We start from the raw sequence: 24,103 nt of genomic DNA on the forward strand, positions 1-24,103 counted from the left end.
CTTCAATCGATTTTGTTTTCGTGGCATTTATTCCTTTTAACCGAGGCTGAATCATTTCTAACGTCACCAGGTTTTTTAATCTCACGGTCGTGATACTCTCGTTCAGAGTGCAGTTCCAGTTTTCTCGAATAACAAGCTCATCCGTGAGTTTGCCGTAGATCATGGCTCCCAGGGATGGAATCAGCCCGTTAGCTACTGCCATAAGGGACCCGCATATCATAAGAACACGAGAGATCAGGTCTGAAACAAACTAAACCAGAAGAACGGTGAATGACCGTAAATGATTCCAAAAATAAGCCCAACCCCAACCTACCGGAAAAAATAAGCTCCCAAAAATCTCCAACGCAAAAATCCTCCCCACCCCGATCGAATATAAGTTCGTACCCTTATTTTTAGTTAAAGTTCTTAAAGAAAGATATTACCTTTTCGATTATAAGGCCCCATTGATAGAGCTTGCTTGTTTGTATTTAACGTCGATAGAGAGCATGGTCAGAGGCCTGCAATGTTTGTTTAACCCATTGCGGGCTCAGTTTTCGGAATTTACGTAACTGTATTTCCTAAGTTAGCCTACTCCTCCTCCTAAAACCAGACAAAAAGAATCGGAGTCTTTGCTACTACTTTCAGGCACAAAATAGAATGGTCAACATAAAAGCTGGTTTAATCATGGAAGTACATAAGAGAAAATGTCAGAAATTTGAAATAAACGCCCAGAGCTGCATTCTAAGGCAACGTCCAGTGGAACTGATAGTTAGTTTCGTTCCTCTTTGTATTCAAATATGTTACTTGATAATTACTTATTCTGAGCTAGCGCCTCCGCATAAGCCAGAGGGAAAATCGAGAGCGAATTAGCTGGAAAAATTGAGGGTTAAACTGATGTTTAGATGCGCACCCGCAAAATAACATAAGTGTATTGTTTAGATACGTCAAGCTTTCGAACTAAACGCATGTCAAATATAGAATTCGCCGGTTGTTTTTTAACAATTTCTACAGTGAAAGTAATTGTGCAATAAACTTAGTAGTAATTTTGCTCGGTCAGGAAACTTGTTCGGATCGTCAACCTAGTGCCGGACTGGTTAAAAAAGGAAAAAAACTTAACTTTAAGCCGAGTGGTTAGTTTTGGTGATATAATTGGGTCAATTGCAACGTTTACATAAATTTTCATAACATCATAACTGGTTTAATTTACCTCGACGATTATATCGTCTGCAACATGGCTTAGTGTTAAACCTCGCGACCTTGTAAAGCAATTTTCAAAAGGGTTCGACTTTCTCGGAATAAAAATCATGATTAGAAAGCTGAATCAAATGCAAGCGCTCACCTTTTCCGGGTCGTTTTTCTCGTCTTCAGGCATTTTCACCTAAATATCAATTCCACTGAATCCGCTACCAAACTCGACATATTTTGACCTCGTTAACCTCGAGTAAGCGGAACCCAATCTGTTGCCAGCGAGGGCCAATCGCTGTTTAGACCTTGACCTAACTGATTTGGTTAACTTCCACACGAAATGAACAATACCGTACATTTCGAACACGGAATCAAATATTTTTGCTAATTGCTATTCAAATTTTTTGACAGGTTTTGACGCCTCGGACTGTAACGAAAACATAAGAAATAAACACAGGGAGAAATTTCTTTCATCTAGCAGGTTGTAATTCATTCATTTTGTTAGTGACAAATAAACTAACAACATATAACCGAGATTTAGAGGTTAACTGTTAACTACCAAACTATTTGGTAACAAGGAAGTCTTACTTACCCGAATTAACAGATCTATGTCTTCGGATGCGTGATTTAATTCAGACATGTGAACTAAATTTCCCTTGATGATAAAAAATCCTCGTAAAAACAAAAAAATTTACTAAGTTCAATATTGATCTTTTATACCATAATAAAACCAATTCTTGATTTTCATGGCTCAATCATTTCAGCGTGTTTTAAACTAAAGAACGACTTGAAATATGATATTTTTGTTAAGATCTTAACTCGAATTTGTAAAGAATAAGATTCTTCGTCGCATTCGTCTGAAAGACTGAATTGTTTATCTCGTCGCCTGCTGTTCGAATTTCGTCCCCCGCCAGGATTTCTCCACTTTACCAGTAGTTTTTCTCCGGTGGTGGGTGTCATCAAGATCTGCTGGAAACCCAAATTCGTAATAAGAATCGTAAAAAAAAGCATTTAAGAGATTCTCATCGTTCAAAATTTTAATCAAAGAAGTGATGTGTTTGTTAAAAAAAATGCCGTGTATTTTTTCCCGCCTATTTAGTCCTAGGAAATTGTTTTGATTTCCATGCTGGTCATTCCAGTTTCAAACTTTTGTAAATAAATTATCCGATCTCGATTGCTTTTGTTTATAGTGACTTTCTAATAGACAAAGTGTCTGATCCCCTGCGAGGATATTAATAAGGATTTTTAATAATCTTGCTCTGGTTTGACCGCAAACTCTCATGTGCTCTCTCACGCGTTCAGCTCATTTGATCGCGCGGATAATAATCAATGAGTAAGTAGACAGGCCCCCTGGTAGGGTATTAGACTCGGCAAGCCAAGCGAAAGCGATCGAGCCTTGCGCTGTCTGATGTGTGTGTGTGTGTGGGGGGGGGGGGGGGGGGGGGGGGAGCCTATAGGCTAAACTCTCGTCCTTCTCTGATCTCATCCCTCAACTCTCGATCTCATTTGGAGGGTCTGGACGGGGCTGGAATCTTACTTATCAAAAAATTTGCGGCGGGTTCCAGCTATCAGTTACAATTTCAGCCCATTTCGTAGCTATCAGTAAATTAGAACACTTGAAAATATCACAATTGGAATCATACAAAGTTGTTTAGGGAGAACCCACGTGAAACTAACTTTGGTTTTGTTGCCAAAATTAAGGCGTTCTTAGTTTCCGCGTTAATTTTTGTCCTTTACTTTAGACTCAACATTTTCTTTCTGTGAATACTTTGGTGAAATGTCCGAAAATCAGAGCTCGCGGGATTCGACACACTTACGTAATCTGACTTCTGATTGGATAGTAGCATCGGCAACACTTCGGGTACTTCTTCGTCACCTCGTCGCCAGCAGGGCGCCTAATATTGCTTAGCAATGTCCCTGCCGAAAAACGCGGGCTCAAATGATTCTCGGAGTTTCTGGAAGCTCTCGCAGGCAACATTTCACCCGACTGTTTTTGGATGTCGGGCCTTAAAGTAATTGACACGGATTTTAGCCAAATTTAGACATAAGAAAATGGCCACCGAATTAAGTTATATGTAAACATTACCACCTAAAACAGTGATCGAGCATGAAGTTCAAAATAAGGTACGGATGACATATCGAGACTGCGATATGGGTTTTTGAAAACTGTTAGGCTGATCAGTTTTCAAAGTAAATCTCGTTTGTGTGTGACTTTTAATAAAAAGCCCGGGAGACACATTTGGTTGTAATGAAGATATGATTTTGTCCTTTACATCCACAGGTAATTTCTTTGCTAAGAGTAAGTTTCGTAGCGAGTATTTGGCAAAACTAATAAAACAGACTACACTACAGTAAGTTAACGGAGATATTTATTGTAACTTACTTAAACCCCCGAATTTACAACAATTTAAAAAGAACAGAAAGGAAATGTAGCCTATATACAAATGGATTTAATGTTAAAAAAAGTAATCACAAACTTCTGCCAAACAAATACTTGTCTTCCAACATTTTTCCAGTGCCAGATATTTTTAATATTTTATGGATTTCAAACCCTTTTATCGTGAAACACAATACCAAATGGTGAAGTATTCCTTCGGAAATTATTATAATATTCTTTGCATAAAACAAGCACATGGTTTGCTCCTAGAATTTTCAACCCGCATCAATTCGCATTCTTGCTCCGACTGTTCTGTGAGCTATCGAGGAACAACGCCAAGTTGTTAGTGTTTCTTATACTTCTCTTGTCTTCAGCAGCTCATTTCTTCGATCTCGGGGATTGCCAGCGCCCCCTTAACGCTTGAACGACCACTGACATTATTTCTGTCAGGTTATGATGTGCTTCGAAAATCTCCTCACTTGACAGATCACGCAACACGTCGGGTAACGCAAGATCCTTTAGGGAACGCAAACAGTCACGGAATTTTTCCTTATCGCTGCAGCCCTCCTCTGCTCTATCTAAACTGCTCTCAGAGCCTGAAGGAGCTGGAAGCGCGGTAGATTGTTCAGAAATGGCTTGAGCCGCCACAATTGACTCGATAAGTTCGTTTTGCTTGGTTTCTTCAATGACTTCTTCTAACAAATCCTTTTTCTCTTCTTCCACTTTCTCCTTGTGTATCGTTAACATTTCGTCATTCTCCACACATTGCTCGCTCGATTTCTCGCCTGAAAATAATTTAGTAGGCTGGGCGCAAGTTTCACGCAGTGGAGTTGACAAGTCAGCGGTTACTTCTTTAACGTCGGAGTCATGCTCAGTACGAGTCGGAGTGACTGACTCCCCTTCACCTGAGCCCTCGTTCACTTGGTCAGCTGTTTCTCCTCCAGTAGGGCTACACGTCATGAGATCAGTCATGTGCTCCTCATCGGCGACACTGACAATTTCAGGCTCGTTTGACTTAAGCTCAACACCAGACGCCATTTTTTCCTCGTCAGCGTCGGGTTCATTCGACTTGCACTCGTCAGTAGTTGCATCTTCTTTTATCCTTGATTCTCCGGCTGTTTCTAAGCACTCTTTGCCGCTGGATGTCGCCTCAGGTTTATTTCCAACAGATTCCTCCATGCTAATTGGCTCCATGACTACGTTGGCCTCGCTTGGGAGCTGGGCATGCTCAGAAGAGCTGACAATCTCTGCGATAAACAAAAGATGAAACATGTCAAATATGTCGTATAAAAAATAAAAATATATCGATAACAGTTTATTTTCAGGGCAGAGAAAAGGAGTAAGGTTCGGCAGCATTTAAGCAAAACACGACAAAGCTTAAACAAAATTCTGTGCTATTACAGAAGCAGTACGGAAATTAGTGATTTTGGATAACAGAAAGAAAAGATGGTATGTTCTTCTGCGACTATTTTTTTGAGCACAAGGTTAAAATTGCTTTCCCATTCAGTCGTGCTCTTTTTATTTCATTACACTATTTCAGTGCAGCAATTATTCATTTAATTTACAAGGTCATGTGACCAAACCTACCTTCTTTATTTTCAATGTCTTCTTTCAGCGAGGCTTCCGCCATTAATTTCGTGGCGAGTGTTTTTGAATTCTTTCCCCGTTGAGTCTGGTGAAATCTTTTCAAGGCCTTCTTCAGAGTTGGTACCTTGGGCGATTTAATGGGCAAATTCTTCACCTAAAAATAACAAACAATGAATTATTTTCACAGATTGAAAGGTTTAAGTATCCAGAGACGATTAAATTACTAAGGCGTTTAAAATTTCGTGACAAGAATTTTTGCGGCGTGCTGTTGCGATAAAAAGTTGTACAACTTTTAAAAAGGCTTCCGTTGAATTTTGTTAACACCCTAAAACATTGTATCTACATTTCGCTCTTGAAAACATTTGCTGAAGTAAATATTTTCGAGAAAAAAACTACATTATACATTTTCGTTTGTAGATATGGCCTTAGACAAAGGCGTCAAAATGATCCTAGCCTATTCCAGGCTCTCGGTAGTTGGGGGAAGGCGGAAAACGCGGGCGAGCAAGGAAAAAACGAGCGGGACCGAAGGCGAGTTACCTGTTCCTCTTTCAGAGCGGACAAGTTCCCGATGGTGTGAATATTCTGTGCGCGCACCAAGTGACCCATACCACGTGACCAAGACATGGTGAGGATAGAAGGAAGGATCTGTTCAACTGGTACAGTACAGGAAACAAGATCCGGGAATATGCACTCGGTCAAGTCCTGGGTACAAGGGTCACTGCTTGCTGGTACAGGTCGCCGCTGAAATGCAAAAAGAAAAACAAACTTCTTTCAGTGTCAAAGTTCACAGGATCCTGGAACTTGATAAGACACCTCTTGCGTCAGTCATAACTTTTCCGTCTGTGGATTAAGCCCTAGTGTGACCATTCAAATGTAAGCCGGCAATGAGCAGTACTTTTATGTGGTACTGTTTGTTATGCTGTATAAGGTAGTTTTAATTTTTGAGACTGTGGATCAATCTTTAGTGTGTGACCATTCAAATGAAAGTTATTGAGCAGTTCTTTCAAGTGGCACTGTTTACTATACCATACAGTGCGGTTCTGATTTTCAGGCAGTTTTGTGTGGTACCGCTATAACTTCAAAATCTGTGGATGAGACTCGAATGTGTGACCACTGAAACGAAAGTCACTGGGGATTTTTTTCATGTTGTTCCGGTTTTTTTTTTTTTTTGTGGTTTAAATAATTTGAATAACTTAACATTGAAAACGGTGGCAATCGGCGAGAAGTCTTGACATTTTAATTAATTTGTTTACCTGTTTAACAGCCGTAAAAGGAGAAGAGCTTGATGTCTTCAGCTGTGCAGCTGTGTTATTTGTCTCGGAGGATTTTTCCTGCGACTCTTCAGAACTGTCATCTTTCACAGGAAGAGCAAAGGACACTCGTCGCACCTACAAACAAAATGTTAAATGCTCATGAAACAAATGCCTAAATGAAGCAATACTTCTTCGGTATACTATCAATATACAGGATAAATGTGTCGTACAAATATTATTTGTGAGCGGCAAAACCACCAAGATGTTATTTATTATTATTTTTATCATTTTTTTACGCGAAATGACGGAGGGGAAAGAGCGACGAACAGCAGTGTTTCACTTTTTGACTTAGAAGGGAAGGAGTCGACAATGACAGGGGACTGGAAGAGAGATGAAGGGAGGGGAGGGAGATGAAATTGGGCTAGTAAGCTATTCCATAAGTTCCACCCAATCTCTAGTACATGTGCGTGACGAAATCAATTAAAACCACAGTCTCAAAAAAAAAAAAAAAAAAAAACGGAAAACTTGGGAGTGGTATTTGAACACTTCCCGACAGAGAACATACATGGTAAGTTTCCATTCGCTGTTTTCACCGTTCCCATAATACATCTTGTTTACCCCCCAAAATTTTTGCATAAGCATTGTTTTCAATTTCTCTTGGGATTTACAGTGACGTGCAATCGTCCCCAGAGAAATTTAAAACAATGCTTATGCAAAAATTTTGGGGGGTTATTTAAATAAAACAAGATGTATTATGGGATTGTGAAAAAAGCGAATATCCCGAAATCAACAACCAAAATTACCTTTCCAGGAGGGGAGGGTGAGTCAACTGCCTGCTTGCTCCCAGACCACCTCTTTAAAATCCCAGTTGTGGGAGAAACGCCTGGCGAATTTGTCCCACGCAGCGTCACTCGACATGGACTTCCGCCCGCTGCAAACGGACGGAGAAACTTTTGCTTGGCGCTGAGGATTGGAGACGACGTTGCATCTCTGGATACGCCTGCGAGCGTTGGTTCAGCGGGTTTCTCAGTTGATGTTGGCCCGGTTGACTTTTCAGCCTCTTCAGAGTCTTTTTCTTTGTGCATTAGTCTGCTGACCTCTTGTTCTGCAGGCTCGTCTTCGGGTTCCTCGCGGGAAGGTGTCTTGTCCACGCTTGTTTTCTGTTGCAGTCTTCTTCTTGTGCGCCCAGCAACTGGGGAAACTTTTGCTTTACTTGCTGGCAGCTCGTCTTCTTTCACTGGTGACAACTCGTCAACTTCGTTCATCTCCAAAGCGTCGCTCTCCTCTTGTGTTTCAAAAACCGCTTCAACCTCTTTACTCTCGACCTCCGTTTTTTCAAGTTGCTTTCTCCCAGAATCCGCCTTGTTACTCACAGTATCGATTGAACTTGGTAGTATAGCCTCGAGTGGAATCGACACTCGTCTAAGGGACTGGAATGGAGATTCAAAACTTGGCGTCTGTGACGAAGGTATGACGTCAGGTGACGTCACTTCGCATTCGTCATCACCGGGCTGCATTTCGTTCTCCATATCCGCTACATCTTCAACAGTTTCTGCTGTCTCTGCGGTAGCAGCACTCACTTTCACTTCACTAATGTCCTCATCATTTTCTTCACAATCCAAAATTTCGACTACATCGCATTCCATTACTTCAACAACTTCCTTTTCGCTGTCTACAGTTATAACCTCTTCAACTTTCTCATCTGTTATTTCAATGCTTTCTTCATTATTTTCTTTGCTTTCTTTGACTTCACTCTTCTTGAGATCTGACGATACTGAGGCAGACTCAAGTTCTTTCTTATTATCCAGCGTAACCTCATCGCCTTTGTTGTTGGGTGCTAGGGGAAGCTGTTTTTCTTCTTCTACAAAGAGAACGTGAAAGAATCCACAAAAGGAATTAATACCTTTCCTCTAACGAGCACTGTATTGACATAAATAAATAACGTACAAAATAACCGTCAAATTACTAAGGAACTCTTAAAATTATAGTTTGCAACAATCGTAAATACCTAAATGTCAATAGAAAACAAAAAGTAACAATGCTGGTTACGACATGGATAAGGTTAAGACGGATTACAAAAGATAAAGTTTCAAGTTTTGCTGAATTTTTCAAAATAGGCAATCTGTAAGGGCTTGTCTGACAATATGTTTTAAAATAAATAAAAACTTGTTTTGAACAATGCTATCTTTGAGGTGGTTTTAGAAGACTTACCCGGTGTACTACTTGGGGTCGTGTCCGGACTAAGAAAAGAAAAGAAAACAATAATCTCCGTTAGTAGTGGGACTTTACACTGAACAGAAAACAGCAGTTTATATAAAGAAAAAGGAAGAAACTCACGTGATCTCCCCCTGTGACCTCAAAGCGAACTGTGAAAACTGGGTGCAGTCTTGTGATTGGTCGAGCGCGTTGTATAGTGTGGGAACATCACTGTAATGAAAAACATGACACGAAAACTAAGATACAATATAAAGAATTTTGGACGAAACTTTCAAACATGTTTATAGAAGCTCACGATTTTTAACCTAAACTTTTGGTTGTTTTGGATGTTTTTTCAGCAAAGCCAAGTCAGGTTTTTCCTTTTACTAAAACAACAAACAAGAAAAACAAGAAAGTAAACGTTGTGTTTCTGACCTTCTACTGCGCATTATCTCTTTCTGATGTTCTGTAAGTACTCTTTTCTTCTTCGGTGAAGGCGCGATCATGACGTATTCCTGCAAACAAGAAAATAAAATAAATGTATAAAACGGCCCGACGTTTTCAAAGTTTATCTCATTTTGTATGAAAGTGTCATTTACAATGCTCGAAAATCATCCTTGTTTGTTATGTGGCCGTGATTTTGCCAATGAAAGACTTTTGCTCTGCCAATTTAAAGTTTAGAGCTCTTAATTAACGAAAATAAATAGAATTACCTAAAATACCGTGTAGAAGAGCACCTAATTCAATGACGTAGAGAGCCTTCTACTCAAACGCTCTTTGCGCTCGTCACATAATTGCCCCTCTTCCAAGGGAGGAGGCAGAGTGTTTGCATAGAAAGCTACGAAACAGAGCGATTTCCTTCTTTTTCAAAACAATTCACTTTAATATCTTGATTTAACAGTGGAATCCCACTGATGGCCACCGCGTTTATACAGCCATTATGACCACAAAAACTCGGTCAGTAATTTTCTTATGTAAAGAACCACTTTAACACGATACGTCAGATAATACGTTAGATTTATATACCACCCACCACGACCCAACCTACCCCTCCCATACAATAAACTAACCTGGTCATCATCGTCATCATACTTGGACAGCGGTAACTTTCTCCTGACATGCGTACTAGCTGGTGAATTCCTGGGACGTCCAAGTTTCGGTGATCGTAAAATCTGACAAAAAGAAGATAAAAAATTGAACTTGCCATTTTCCTGCCAAACTGCATTAATTCAATTCCAAAAGCGTAGCTAATTCTTACCCTTTTAGGTGACGCATTTTCCACTGCCTTTTCAGCACTTGCAGCTTTGTGTAAGAAACTTCCTTTCAACTGTGGGGAGCCCCCTGAAATCGCCATTTGCTTACGTCTCTGAGGAGAGCCCAGGATGCCATATGGCAGCGGTTTGACGAGGTTAGTATGTTGAGTGAGGTCTTCAGACTGAAAAAAAAAATGAAACTGATGAGAAAATAATCACGTAGAGACCACAGTTTTAGCCAGAGAAGAGTTTAGAATGCTCATACTAGGTGGCAATTCAATACCAACCCTTCATCAAAACCCAGAAGAAAATTGTGATTAAACAAACATGATCACTACACAAAAATAACTCATAATAAATCAAATTACCTCCAGGTCCATCTGTGTTTCTTTAACCGAGATCTGAAAATGCAAATTAAAGGTGATCAGAAGTGTAAAAAGAAGTTTTATCAAAATCTGCACACGTTGAAAACTCTTAATTTTAAAGTTTGTAGTTCATAACAAACGTGTATGTGAAGCAAACGTTTTGTGTAAGGTACTACGCCACTCATTAATTTACTAGAATGTTGTTTTGAAACAAACAGTGTGAGCTATCATACAGTACCTCAATGTTTTCCCATCCTGGCAGAGTAAGTGACATTTTATCTTTGGCAACCTGAAGAACTGGTCTGCAAAAAGGAAATAATAAAATAAAATTCATAAATGCAAAATTGTACAGTTAGTAATACTGTCTAAATCAGCACAAAAGCTGACTCTAATTGCAATAGTATTCTGCTTACACATACCTCAGTTTTTCCGGGTAGTTCAATGTTTGTGAACGAGCAAATGTGGCATTCCAGAACATGACGGCATGATTCTTGATATTCCTCTTAGGATGGCCTAGTGTCACCTCCTGTAAAAAGAAAATTGCACAAAGATGAAAGTGCTAAATAAAAATCTGCACAAAGGAGTGAGATTAACAATTTTAAGAGGTTATGTAAATGGCTAAAACCAGGATGAAAATGTGTGTTATGCCATACCAAAAGTGGGGACATGACAGCTAGCAGATCAGAGTTGTATGGTCCACAGTGCCGACTCTGTATGCATGTAAGAATGTCCGCCCACAGCTTCTCAATCTGAAATCAAGAAATGAGAGCACAGTCAGTTTAATTAATAATGAAAGATTGACACTTAGAATCAAGTTCGAGTGTGGCTCACCTTTTGAATAAGTCTTGCTGTAAAGAGCCTCTTGTCTAAGGTGGTTTCAGTGATCTTTACACTGTTTAAGGGCAAAAGAAACACATTTATATGTAGATTAAACAATGTTTCAGCCTAAACTACACTAATGGCGACCTTTCAGTCTTTAACAGCTGCCCCTCTACCATAGCCAGGATTTATGTCTTGACCGGCAGCAATCCATGCACTGAACTAATTGAAACATTGCTACAATGGCCACCTCTCCAAACTGGCCAGTTATATTATTCTTCCCCAGGGTAGCAGTTACAGAGGTTCAACTGTTTTAACTTATCAAATAAATAAATAAATAAATAAAACCATCAACAAAGAAATTATTAATTATTTTGACACACTTGTACATGTATCTACCTTGTGTGTGCATTCTCTATGTAGTGTATAAGAGCAGGGGCTAGCGTCTTCAAAACAGCAGTTATGATAACTGCTCCATTGACATGTACAAACAGGTATGACAGCTTGTCAATCAGGTTTGTGAGAACCGCTGTCAGGATACCTAGGGTCTGCGTGGACTCCTGTTAAAACAATGTAATCAAATTATTCAGTAGTTATGTTTCTGCTACAAAACCTGATGCTTTTACACATAGTATTACATTATCTGTCTGTCTGTCTGCCTGCCTGTCCATTTGTCTGTCTGTCTGCTTCATTTCGGCAAAATTTGCACAACAGTTTTTGCAACAATCAAGTATCAGCAAATTTTTCAATTCCAACAACGTGAAAGTAAAAATCTCAGCAATTAAAAGGTACATGCACTTAATGAAATGCTTTAAGAAAATAACCAACCTTGTTCACAAGCACCTCTATGGGCTCAATGTTTGTGAGTGGATGTAATAGATGAATCGGAAAGGTGAGAACTTTGACACAAGTAGTGGTCCGGGGGGGGGGGGGCACTCAAAAAAAAATTAATATTTTATACGGGGAGGCTCCGCCCCAAGTTCTAACCCCTTACCCTTTTATATACCATTTTTGACAGAAATTGTACCCCTTTCGTATACCTTTAACTGAAAAAGGTACCCCTTACATATACCTAAGAGACATGGCGTGGACTTAAAATAGGACGTTTTCGTGTTATTTTCATGAAGCACTTCATAAATTAAAATAATACAGCCATAAAGTCTGTCTGAAATATTTTAATTATTCGCCTTTTAAAAAGCCTAAATGATGGAATTTCATACCCTTTCAAAGACCTTAACTTGTGAAATCGCTACCCTTTTATATACCTGAAGCCTGAAAAAGGTACCCCTTTCGGGCGGAGCCTCCCCGTATAGGCCGTTATATGGAGTACCCCCCCCCCCCCGGGTAGTGGTTTTAGAAAAGGCTGAAAAAAATAAATGATTGACCATATGTGAACAGTTTTACCTTACTGTTGCTTGTTCTCTCACAAGCTGACAACAACTTGGATGCCATGGTTACCACACTTGTCAAATTTCCCATGGGTCTTTGCAATCGTTTGTTCCACTTAGTAGGGGTGGTGTTAGGAGATTTTCCTGCTGCTGTGGTTGCCATGGCAAATAATCCAGGAGTTGAGAAATCCAGGCATTCGATGACCACTCCTATGAGACTGACCAGGGTGTCGACAAAGGCAAGATCCTGAAAAAAGAAAACCAATATTTGTATGTATGCAGTAGACTTCCACTGGTTTGTGTACATCATCACTTCCGATTTCCATTGTCTAGGCAACATCTCGGGGCCACAAGTTGCTGCAACATGTTGCCAGACAGATTGCAACATGTTGCCTCATGTGACATGGTGCATTCTTGCGACAAACTATGTCGCTGTGCCAGAATTTTGTTGCTGTGATGTGTCACTCAAATTCAAACCAGTTTGAATTTGTGCGCCAGATCGCATATGCATAAGCAGCGTTGTCGCAGCATGTGTACTCGTCTGCGACAAGTCACTGCGTCAAAATATAAATTAACCAATGAGAGAGCGTCATGTATTTGTGCCATATTGAATTGGAAAACTTTTCACATTCCCACTCTTCAAAATTCACGGTGAACGCCAAACAAGCGCCTTGTCGCAGTGACTTGTTTTGAAGCAGTACACACTAAGCAACTTTTCCAAGAGACCTGTTGCTGTGACCTGTTGCCTAGTGTGTCGCAACCCTCACTCTTTTAAAGCCACAACTCTACCCCCTCCCCCCAGGGCCTTCCCCTAGATCTAAAATGACTGAATTCATTCATGCCACATTGCTCACCTTGGATCTCCAATCACCATCTACAGAGAGAATTTTGGTGCACAATTCCTCACAGCAAATGTTAGCTTCTGCTGTGGGCACAAGAGCAGCCGCTCGGGAAAATGACCGGTACAGCTCAGCAAGTGTCTTGCTCACCTCTTTGCCTAGACCCTGCGAGAGAGAGAAACATATTTTAACAGGGACATCAAGAAGATTGCTTTTCATTGAGCATTGTAGTAATAAAGATTAATGTAGCAGGGTAGTTCAATGTATACCTGGGATAAATTTGCATCCAGAAGATGTCTAACTGGAAACGTAAGAGCCAAGTAGAGAGCGCTAAAATCATGTTCCAGTGCATCCCCTTGGTTGACGTCATTGGTCTGAAACAAAAGACGTATTTTATAATTGTTATCACACAGAACAAACCAGATTCCAGATTCAAGTTTGTTTTCTTGTTTGACAAGCAACAGCTTTTCCCATCCACCCACGTCACCCACCAACCCCCAAACCGGCCTTAGCTCACACTCATGGTTTTTTATGTCTTTGTTCTTTGGTTTATTTCAGTTGTTAATTACCAGGAACAGAAGTGAAGTTGTTATTCAAGTATCACTGCTATTGTGCAGCAGACAAATGGAATTCAGTGTGTGAAGAAGATTTTGGTATTACCTTTTGAATGTGTTCATTCAGATGATCCACAACACAACTCCATAATCTCCACAAAGCATCTTTACTAGTGACAACACTAAAAAGTAACAAAAAACAAAATCATTTGGAGCTACTACATTTAGCATTTATTTAATAATTTTTTGGTTATCTAAAAACATCTGTGTTTCTTTAACTGTGTTTTCCTTAGACTGTACCTTGATGCCTTTACAAGAAGATTCAAAACAGTCTGCAAGAAGAACAACTGTCCAGAGGCTGCTGTCATGCCGCAATCAATGAGATGTTCAAATGCCAGATGAAACCTGTAGGGTGGAGCAATAAGTCAACCTTAGAGCAATGCTAAAATATTTTACCTGAGCAACAAAATGGCAGTTCTACAGTAAGATGTAAGTTACATGTACAATAAATAATACACTACCAAGTCTAAGAGCAACTTTGGATACTGACCAATAGGGACCAAATCTGAATTTAACTCTGGATCCCATTCTTCACCCCATTTTGGACATTATTTCTAACTCTTTGCTAGGCCCCAATCTGGTCCCCAATATGAACCCCATTCTGAAAATCACATACCGGTAATCTCTTTTTTGCAGTAAAAAAAGAAAATTAAATTTGTTTAAAGTTACACCAAGCAAAGGAAATGACACAAACAAAGGACTTTTGTCGAGAACATTAATTTTGTCAATTTTCAAAGAAAAAGAGTTCAGCTTTTGTTCCCTTCCTTCACCTTCCTTAACTGCTCTTTCTAAACTTTCAGAATGTGAAGAACAAACTTCGAACTATGAAGCCACTATCCAGAAATTGACATCTTGATGGTTTCTTTTCTGCCGTGTCGTATTCTTGGCAACCAGTTGCACCAGCTGTTATATTCAATTTCCCATAGGTGGTCATTAGGAGCCAATCAGCTCTCTAGTTTAAAATCTGGACTAAACTGATTCTACCTGGCCTGTCATTGGCTTGGCATTACCAAAGTAATAGCGCTCTTGTCCAAGGGAGGACCAGAGTGTTGCGTCACTGAAGACACAACTTGAAAAAAAGTGGCAAAATTTTTCAACTTTGTCATTCGTAATCCATTTTAATCTTTAACAGTTGAAAACATCCTTAGTTATTTTCGGTTTTTTATAACTCTTTTCGTGTTTTTCCATGTTAGAAAACTGTTATTTTAAGGTTTCCTTTAATTTACAACAATTCAGAAAAATGACTTTGAATACCGTGACATAGCTCCTTTAAACCAAAACTGGAAACCATGCATGCAAAGCCCCTGGCACCCAGGGTAGGGTATAGAAAAAAAAAATTCATACCTTTCACTTTGCCAGATATTTGACAGCACATGTGGTGTGAATAAAAGTTGAACAAGAAGAAGAGAAGGGGACCCCTGTGGATTGTCTTTAGAATGCAGTGATGCCATGTGATGACATAACACTTCAGGAGGCAGATTAGACAGCTCTCCAAGCATTTTCTGTAGGAATAAAAAAAAATGATGTTATAAGGTCTTCTTAAGTACAGTCCAAATTACAACATTTTTTAGCATTAAATTACGGGTGGGAGGCCGGGTGGAGGCATGGTGGGTTAATGTTTGGTGCGCAGGACTCCAGATCGAGCAATCCAGGCTCAAGCCCTGATGGGGGTCACTGTGTTGTGTTCTTGAGCAAGACAATTTACTCTCACAGTGGCTTTCTCCACCCAGCTAATAATTATAAATGGGTACCGGCGAATTTAATGCTGGGGACTAACCCTGCAATGACCTAGCATCCCATCCAGGGGGGAGTAGGAATACTCCTAGTCACTTCATGCTACTAAAACTGGTATAAACTCCGGCCTGATGGGCCACTAGGCTTGAACGCAGACTTTGGTCTCATCACATAAAACAATTGGTTATCAGAACTTGGATTATCTTTAATTCCTAAATCCTTACAGCTAACTCGATCAAGGTAGCTTGATGTTGGCCAATAGCCAGTCATCTTGACCTAGCGCTTTGTCAATAACCCTTACACGTATTTCATGTATTCCTGTTCTTGAGAAAATAATCATGCTTGTCTAACTAATTTTACTGTCGAGAACTCACAAGTACTAAAGATGGCGTCAGAAGACTACTGTCCACAAAGTCCTGCGTGACGGCAAGTAAGGGCAGTAAAATATCTCCATAATCTGATGAGGAACCTTTGATCAAAGAAGCAAATTGTTATTGTTGTGAAAATGGCAGGCACAGGGATAATAACAATTCACCAAAGAAATAAGTACTAATTATTACCTTTCTCCAGCAGTTTATGTATTCTCTTTACAAGTAGGGTCCAAACTTTGACTCCCAAAGGCTCTGCGATTAAAAAGAACAAAACAATCATGTTAATTTATATGTTGGATAAGGACAATGTACGTAAAACAAAATTAATGAAAATGACTGTCGGAAGCAATGTGGCATCACACTGTTATTGTGTTGGTTAGGCAGTGACTCAGAAAAGGCCTGTTGGGTACACTGTGACAGAATGCTGGTATTGTCTTGGTTATGCTGTGACATGTTGGTATACTGTGACATGTTGGTTATTTTGTGACATGTTGGTATCCCTGTGACTTACCTGCGAGGTCAGTTCCCAGAGATTTAAACCCCTCTCTTGTAGCACTTGTCAATAGGGTGGCATATTTCTTAAAATCTTCTGGTCGCTTAAAAATCACTGTCTGCAGTCTCTCAGCTAAAAAGAAAGAAAGTTATACAAATCAATGTCATGGAATGAGAAATCCATAAATCATTCAGTATTTTGAATGGCCCATATTAGTATCAGGGAATGCTCTTACCAAGTGAAACAATTAAATCAGGGTTTCCATTGATTTCCTGGTCGTCTATCTTTAACAATTCTAGCAGTATCTCACATCCTTGCGAAAGGAGTTTCTCTTTAGCTGTTTTGGCAAAGCTTGCATTCAACACAGTGGGGGTCCTTGGTGTGCCCATATCTTTAAGAGATCTGCGAATTGTTGATTTGGGTGTCTCAGCCATCATGTCTGACAAGAGTTTGCTGTTAGTTGGCGTTGGAGGACATTTGAGATCGCTGAGGCCTTCTTTGGTCTTCAGTAAGCTGACCTGATCAATGGCTGTTCCAAATATGAACTGAAGCAGTGGAGTGCAAACCTGAAGGATAAATTATAATTATTATCTTTACCATTATTATCATCATTATATTTATTAATTTATTCATACTAATAATTTATTTACAATAATATAAATAATTTATTAATATATATTAATATTATTATAATGGATTTTAAATGTAAATTTTCCTTTTTACAATTTATGTTTCTCGAAGATATTAGCCTTTTTCAGGCTACTCTACAATTCAAGTTTAACTAAAGTTCATGTTATGTTATGTTATGTTATGTTATGGATTTTATTAGGTTTTGCCCATCCACGGACATGAAATGAAGTTGACTTGTTTGCCCTACAGGTTACTCCCCAAGGCTTCCTTCAGGGACAATGGAAAAATAGTTAGCACCCTGGACTCCGGATTGAGCAGTCCAGGTTCGAGTCCTAGCTAGGGTGACATTGTGTTTTCACTGTACTGGATCAATGTCCACAAGGATGTCACAACAGTATTTATGGCTATCATGACAGATAAAGACTAAGGCTGTTATTGTTCAACAAGAGCAGTGACTACAACAATAAATTATACCTGATCAAACAGTTCTTGAGCTTTGGAGCCCAACAAACATACAAAGTGCCACCAAGTGGAAAGTCTTGCTGCTTCAACTGACTCATTCCGCTCTTTGACAGCAAGGTTCTGAAAGAAAATAAACTCAAATTCATTTTTTGCTTTAACTGTCAGGGTAGAAGAGGTCACAGATTTAAACACTGAAATTAAATGTGAAAAAGATATACTTTTAAATATATACTCAACATACCCTCAATGGAGTCATAATGAGTTTGACCCTCTTTGGACTGCAAAGAACATCTACAATAAAAATAAAACAATGGTCACTATGGCTACCATGAGATAAGTGAAGGCTCCACAGATGAAGTCTACTATACGTAGTCTCATCTGACATGTCGGTCAATATATTGGTCGACAGCTGGTCAAAAAAAAATTGACTGATAGTTAGTTGGCCCACTAATTGTTCAACACTCGACCTAGACTATTGACGGAGTGTCAACCGACTATCTGTCGATTATTGGCCAAGGCAACTCTTAATGGCTGGTCAACAATTGGTCCATAGTCTACCAACACTCAGCTAATAATCAACAAAGTGTCAACCAACTATCAGATGACTCTCAACTCATATGTCGGCCAAAATATTGACATATCGGACGAGACTACCTAAAATAAACGTGATCCGGCGCTTTAGCCGCCACTTGGCTCCGAAACAAACTGCCTCTGTAACTATAACAATTTGGTGATCATAGCAAAGCAACAAGCCACTAGCCCAACTCTGATAGAAATTCAGAATGAAAATAACAGCTGTATTTACCTGGTGAGAGGGCAAAGTTGTCAATCAAGATATTCCATGCAGAGAAGGACATCACTTGAACTTCTATTGATGGATCCCGGAATCCCTGAAAGTAATAACACAATGTTAACATAAACAACATGTATAATATTAATATGTATTTTAAATTGTTTTAGTCAGGTCATCAAATCAGGGTTAACAAACCAGAACAGGCAGCCACTTTAATTTGTCTTGACAGCTAGTGGAAATCCATTAGTTGCTGCGTTATTATCCGACAACCCATCCCAATTACCCCCAAGCAACAACTCTACATTACTTGATCCGTTAAGTAAACAAGACTTGTCAGGAAAAGGCTAAAGATTGATGTCGAAACAGCCCACTTCTCAGCGAACTGCTTTCTATAACACAACCCAAACTGTTTTGCATGCCTGTGCTAAAATATTCTTATGGGAAATTACATTTTATTTATCACTATACAATGTATGTGTACCTGCTCAACAAGCTTTAACAAGTCATTTATCAAACTTCCTCCTCTGTGTAGAGTCTGTAGCAGAGAAACAAGATGTCAAATAGTGATCCAGATTATGGACATTTTTATGTTAATTCCAGCGTGCCAGATACATGTAAGTGGGGGGTTTCAGGTCAAGGCAAATTACCAGAAAACCTAATCTGACTAATAATTTGGAGGGATTGTGCAGTGGGAATTGACCAGTTGGAATTGTGTGCCGACGACTTTTCTAAAAAACTCAACTAGAACCCTGAATTCTTAATAAATGGGCAAAAAGAACTAGGGCGTTGCAGTGTGTGTGATAAAGGGACAAAATGAGAAAATGCCTTCGATGAGTAAAGTGGAGAAGACTATGGGGCAGAAGAGAATAGGAAATGGCATCAAAGTAAAACCCTGAGTTTTAACTTACTGTTTATAAAAAAAAAAATTAAAATGTACCTCTCCTAAAACTGGAACAATGCAACACCAGCACTTGAGCACAAACAATTCTTTCTTTTCAGAACACAATTTGGGAAACTCCTTTAGCAAGCACTGAAAAATAAATGTATTGTATAAACTCTCTGTAAGTACAGAAAGTCGTCAACTCTTTAAATGCGGCTGCACATTCTAAGAGCTAGAAATAAACGTAATAAACAGATTCAGGCCAATTAAACTTACTCCTTTTAGAAGAGGAACAAGAATTTTTACAACTTTTTCTTGGGAAGACATCATGTGCTCCAGACCAGCAGACATTACAGCTAAAGCCCTCTCTCGAACCTACAAAACAAAATGGAGCTTTGAAAAAGTGTACATTTCTTATAATGTTACTAACAGTAGTTCTGAGAAATCAGTTGTAACAAAGTTTACCAGATTTCCAAAAGTTTCCAGGACATTCCGGTCCTGGAAAGTGCCACAACAAAATTTTAGGACTTTCCAGGTTTTTCAGGACCCATACAAACCCCTGTTGCAATATTTAGAATTAATGTTTTAAGTGGATCACCAGGTTTCAACTAGTGCTTGTTTGTTTGTTTATGACTAAAAATAAATATTAAGTTTCTTGTAATTTTTTTACCTTGATGGCCGAACTCACAAGTAGAGGAAACACCAGTTTTGCCCAATAGTCAACTGTCTTGATCATTTCGGGCTTAGAAAGTTGTTGTAGTAATCTAAATAAAATCAATAGAAATGTTAAACAAATATTGAAAAAGTTTTATATCAAAAATGTTTTGTCCAAGAACACAACGCAGTGATGTAAAAAGACAATGCTTATGAAGACAGTAAATTTCTAAAGAAACACAGACTTACCTTTCAATCACGCTAAGAGCTTCATGGTCAACGGTTACAGACTGAAGATTCTTGGTAATAACTGATTCCAAGGTGATAAGAATGGATTCCAGCTAAAAAATGGCACAACAAACATGCAACTTAAATATCATCACTCACAGTGACGTATACCCTGTAATTCATTTAAAAAGTGTCACAATGATAATACCATACCTTGGTTTTTATTATCTTGCTGTCTAAATTTTGCTTAGCAAGGCACCATAATGCTCTAGTGCACACTCCTTTATCTTCAGACTTCTGAATTCTTGTTAGAAGACCTTAAGAGGAACAACATTCAATGATGAATAATATACTGTGTACCATAAGAATTATAAAATTCCAACAAAGCTCAACTTACAATCCTAGCATGCATTTCTGGTATTATATAAAGTAGTAAATGAAATCACTACTGAATAGTGAGAATTGTCTACTGATTAGTACATTACATTGTACAGTATTTTCCTGAACATAAGTTTAAAGTGTATTTTAACAACTATAATGTTTCCAAGTTTCGCTTTTGAACTTGGTGACATTTGACAGTGAAAGAGCCACTAGGCAATCTACCTTGAATAAGATCTTGACCATCAGGAAGACAAATCGAACTGTGAAAAGACATTTACATTGATTAGCCTGCTACATGTAACTAATGATTTATAATAGAACTTGTGACAAATATAAGACCAGTAGATATAGCCACCTTGCTATCTGCTCTTGATATAGGCAATGTCCAAGAGCCTGCAGGGATGCTTGGCAGAGATCTGACTTATCAGACTGAATATCCCTCTGTAGAAAATGAAAATAAAATTATGTGATTAATGGTTGTATCATTATTTGTAACATTGGTCCCAGGGGTAGTTCCAGAAAGGGTAGGATTGGTGACTGGCCAACTACCCACCCCCTCCCCCATGTAAAAAACCTGAGCTTAAATGGTAACCAAAATATTTGTCAACATCCAACCCCACCCCACCCCCGCCCCCCTGCAAAATCCTAGATTTGATACTCAGGCAAGATGCACTCTGGTAAGCCTGAATGATGGTTGGGGGTTAGCCTGTTTATTGTTCGCTCTCTATAATACAGTAATGGGTTTTGCTTGTTTCGGTGGTTTTGTTAAGTTTTGCTCATGTCAGCTTCTTCACTGTTTTAAGCAGTTTCCTTTCAGTCCTTTCAGTGGTTTTGATTTTTTAGGTTGTTTTGTTTTGGCTGGTTTCGTTCCGTTGTTTTGGGTTTAAATACATGCCTTGTGTATTGAATCATACTATAAATCTTTCCCATCGTTTCACCCAAAAACCTGTTTGCCCTATCAAAAATGGGCAAAACATTGACCAACATATCTTTAGTCTGGGCAAATTGACTATCAGTTCAGGCGAATCAACTTTCTGCCTGGGCAAAACAACCCCAATTCGCTGATTTTATTGTTGTCAGGGGGGATAAGTCCATTAACGCTTGGAAATTAAGAGATTTGCTCACCTTCAAGACAATGACAACTCTGGTAAGAAAATGAAGGAGTTCGTTTACAAATACATCTTCTTCCTCCCTTAAGTGGCTAGAAAAAAAATAAAAAGAAAGAATATTTAAATAAGAATTTCTCCTCTCTAGTCCAGGCAACATTTAATAATTCTTGCAATAAAATAGAGAGCTTGAACACCTTGCTTGATCAAATAAGTTTTGTAAATATTGAATGTATAAATCCTCTCAAATAGGCCAGAGCGTAAAATAATTAAATCCAGCAAACATTCGAATGGTTAAAGAGGTTCGATGCCACTTATCTAACATCGATAAAAATTACACTTGACCATATCGTTCGGAGTTCGAATTCACCAACTTGATCTTGAAAATAAAATAAATCGGTGCTTATAAAAATGATATGAGAGGTTAAAAACGTGTCCTGTGTTTATTGTGTCAATCTTTTACTTTCTAGATATTTTGAACACAGTTTACACTGCAACTTACTCAGTCATTCTCAGATACGCGTCAACTTGATCGTCGCCAGCCGCCATTTTGTCTTCGAGAACGCGAAGAAGAGGTTCGAAAAGTCCCTCGCATTCTGGTATTGTAACCATCTTCTTTTCTTCTCTGAACGCTCCTCAAAAAATTAGATCGTGAAATGCTGCGAATAATACAAGAAAATATCCATTAGTCTCGTGTTTACGGCCGCATACATGCATTGAAATTCTGGATCAGCGTGCATGCTTCCAAGCTAGCTGTGTGCGTCGAGTACCTCAGCTACAAACCGAACGAATTTTGATCGCACACAGCCATAACCCAAACAGGAATTTTAAGTATAAGCGATCTTCGTACCTTTTTACTTTGATTGCTGCATAAGATTCAGACAAGAAGGAAAATTGTCCAACGCTTCAACTCGAAAATCCACTCTTATTCTTTTGAGGTCAATTTCTGCCGCGAAGGGTTCTCTGCAAATCGCGCCAAATTTATGAATCGGTTTTCTGATTGGCTGCTTATTTTCCTTCCCAGGTTTTTTTCGATTAGTGTTGGGAGCCCCGCTCATCCACAGGCCCCTTAGAAAAAATAGGTATGCATATGTACATGTGACTACTGTCAGGTTCGTACGCTCCCTTTTTACACCAATAACTGCAATAAAAAAATTAACATCACACAAGAAAAGTGATTGAATGAAGAATTTAATAAAATAGAATTAAGTTTGGTTAATTCTTTGCGAAGGTATCGGAGGCCGGTAGAGGCTAAAATCAAGAGCGCAAAATGTCCAAAATGTAGAAAAAAAATGGCGAAACGTGCTGCATACAGTAGAACAGCAGTGATTGGAACTCTGAAGGGAAACGGAAAACAGGTTTTGAGTTATCGAAATTAAACATAAATCTGTAGAAACTCTTAACAAGATATCATAAATTCTAATGAATTGCGGTCACATCGCTTCATGGAATAGAACGCTCCCAGTCAGATAGCCTGTTCAAGGCTTTCGGTTTGTGCCTTTGTGGTCTTTTCCGCGATCGCCCGCTTTTTTCGACGTCTTCCCCACAAACCGAGAGCCTGGAACAGGCTACCAGTCAGATCGCTCCCAACCAAAGTCAGATATCGATAAGAGTGGAAAATTGCTGTCAAATACGTGATATTCGTGAAATGTTCGATGCTCTAATCAATGGGCACCCGTGGAGAGTTGCAAGAACCAGAATTCGAGTTATCGGGGTAAATTTGACCCTAATTTCTGAACAAGGGAAACAAATTTTAGTTCGAGTTAGCGAGGTGTTCGAGTTAAGATAAGATAAGATAAGATTTGCCTCTCGAAAAATGGTTTTTCAGGGTAAATTACAATGAAATGTTAAAACTGTACAGCTAAAAAATAAAATGGTGGTTCCACTGTAGTTGCACCTAGAGAGCAAACTCGAAAGTACGCGTCAGCATGACGACACCGCGCGAAAGACGTGGTGCGCGAGCCGCGAGGCTGCGTCAGGTCGAGGCTTGTGCTACGCTACATGCCATTAACATTTTCCACAAATAATTGACACCAAGCCAAATTTTGACCATTTATTTTGGCCAAATTTTGACCATTTTAACCATGGTTATTTTGGCCACATTTTGACCATTTTAACCATGGTTATTTTGGCCAAATTTTGACCATTTTACCATGGTTATTTTGGCCAAATTTTGATCATTTTAACCATAATTATTTTGGCCAAATTTTGACCATTTTAACCATGGTTATTTTGGCCACATTTTGACCAATTTAACTTTGGTTATTTTGGCCAAATTTTGACCATTTTACCCATGGTTAATTTAATGGGGGATAAGTGGAAAGTCGAAACGTCTTCGGATGTTCCACGAAAATCTTCAGGAAATCTTCAATTTCTTCCATGGAAGAAATTGATTTAAAATGAATCCCGAATTCTTGTAAAAAAAAATCACTGGCACACTTTTGCTGTTTATTTACCAAGTGAAAGTTTCGGCTGGGGCATTCGCTCGAAAAAAAATTCAGATTTTATGGCTTCTT

At 39.0% G+C, this 24,103-nt stretch overlaps 1 protein-coding gene across 1 annotated transcript; it reads right to left on the reverse strand.

Moving 5' to 3' along the window:
• Positions 1 to 3,516: 3,516 nt before the first annotated feature.
• On the reverse strand, positions 3,517 to 22,549 carry LOC144659533 (telomere-associated protein RIF1-like). Its single transcript, XM_078519987.1, has 40 exons — positions 22,438 to 22,549; positions 22,090 to 22,246; positions 21,607 to 21,682; positions 20,837 to 20,922; positions 20,704 to 20,741; positions 20,314 to 20,417; positions 20,122 to 20,213; positions 19,889 to 19,982; positions 19,495 to 19,593; positions 19,276 to 19,368; positions 18,820 to 18,873; positions 18,351 to 18,435; positions 17,787 to 17,836; positions 17,558 to 17,665; positions 16,689 to 17,019; positions 16,472 to 16,585; positions 16,150 to 16,212; positions 15,964 to 16,058; positions 15,200 to 15,357; positions 14,096 to 14,200; positions 13,902 to 13,977; positions 13,511 to 13,615; positions 13,257 to 13,406; positions 12,419 to 12,649; positions 11,414 to 11,574; positions 11,027 to 11,087; positions 10,849 to 10,944; positions 10,615 to 10,721; positions 10,434 to 10,497; positions 10,199 to 10,231; positions 9,836 to 10,012; positions 9,648 to 9,749; positions 9,013 to 9,092; positions 8,719 to 8,808; positions 8,593 to 8,621; positions 7,185 to 8,242; positions 6,382 to 6,516; positions 5,666 to 5,869; positions 5,129 to 5,282; positions 3,517 to 4,788 (listed from the first exon to the last, which is right to left on the reverse strand). The coding sequence occupies exons 2-40, from the start codon at positions 22,197 to 22,199 to the stop codon at positions 3,920 to 3,922; spliced, it is 5,937 nt and encodes a 1,978-aa protein (XP_078376113.1). The 5' UTR covers positions 22,200 to 22,246; positions 22,438 to 22,549; the 3' UTR covers positions 3,517 to 3,919.
• Between the last annotated feature and the right edge of the window lie 1,554 nt (positions 22,550 to 24,103).

The sequence above is a fragment of the Oculina patagonica genome, chromosome 7 (genome assembly GCF_052425735.1).
Source record: "Oculina patagonica isolate OP01 chromosome 7, crgOcupat, whole genome shotgun sequence".
Classification (NCBI taxonomy): domain Eukaryota; kingdom Metazoa; phylum Cnidaria; class Anthozoa; order Scleractinia; family Oculinidae; genus Oculina; species Oculina patagonica.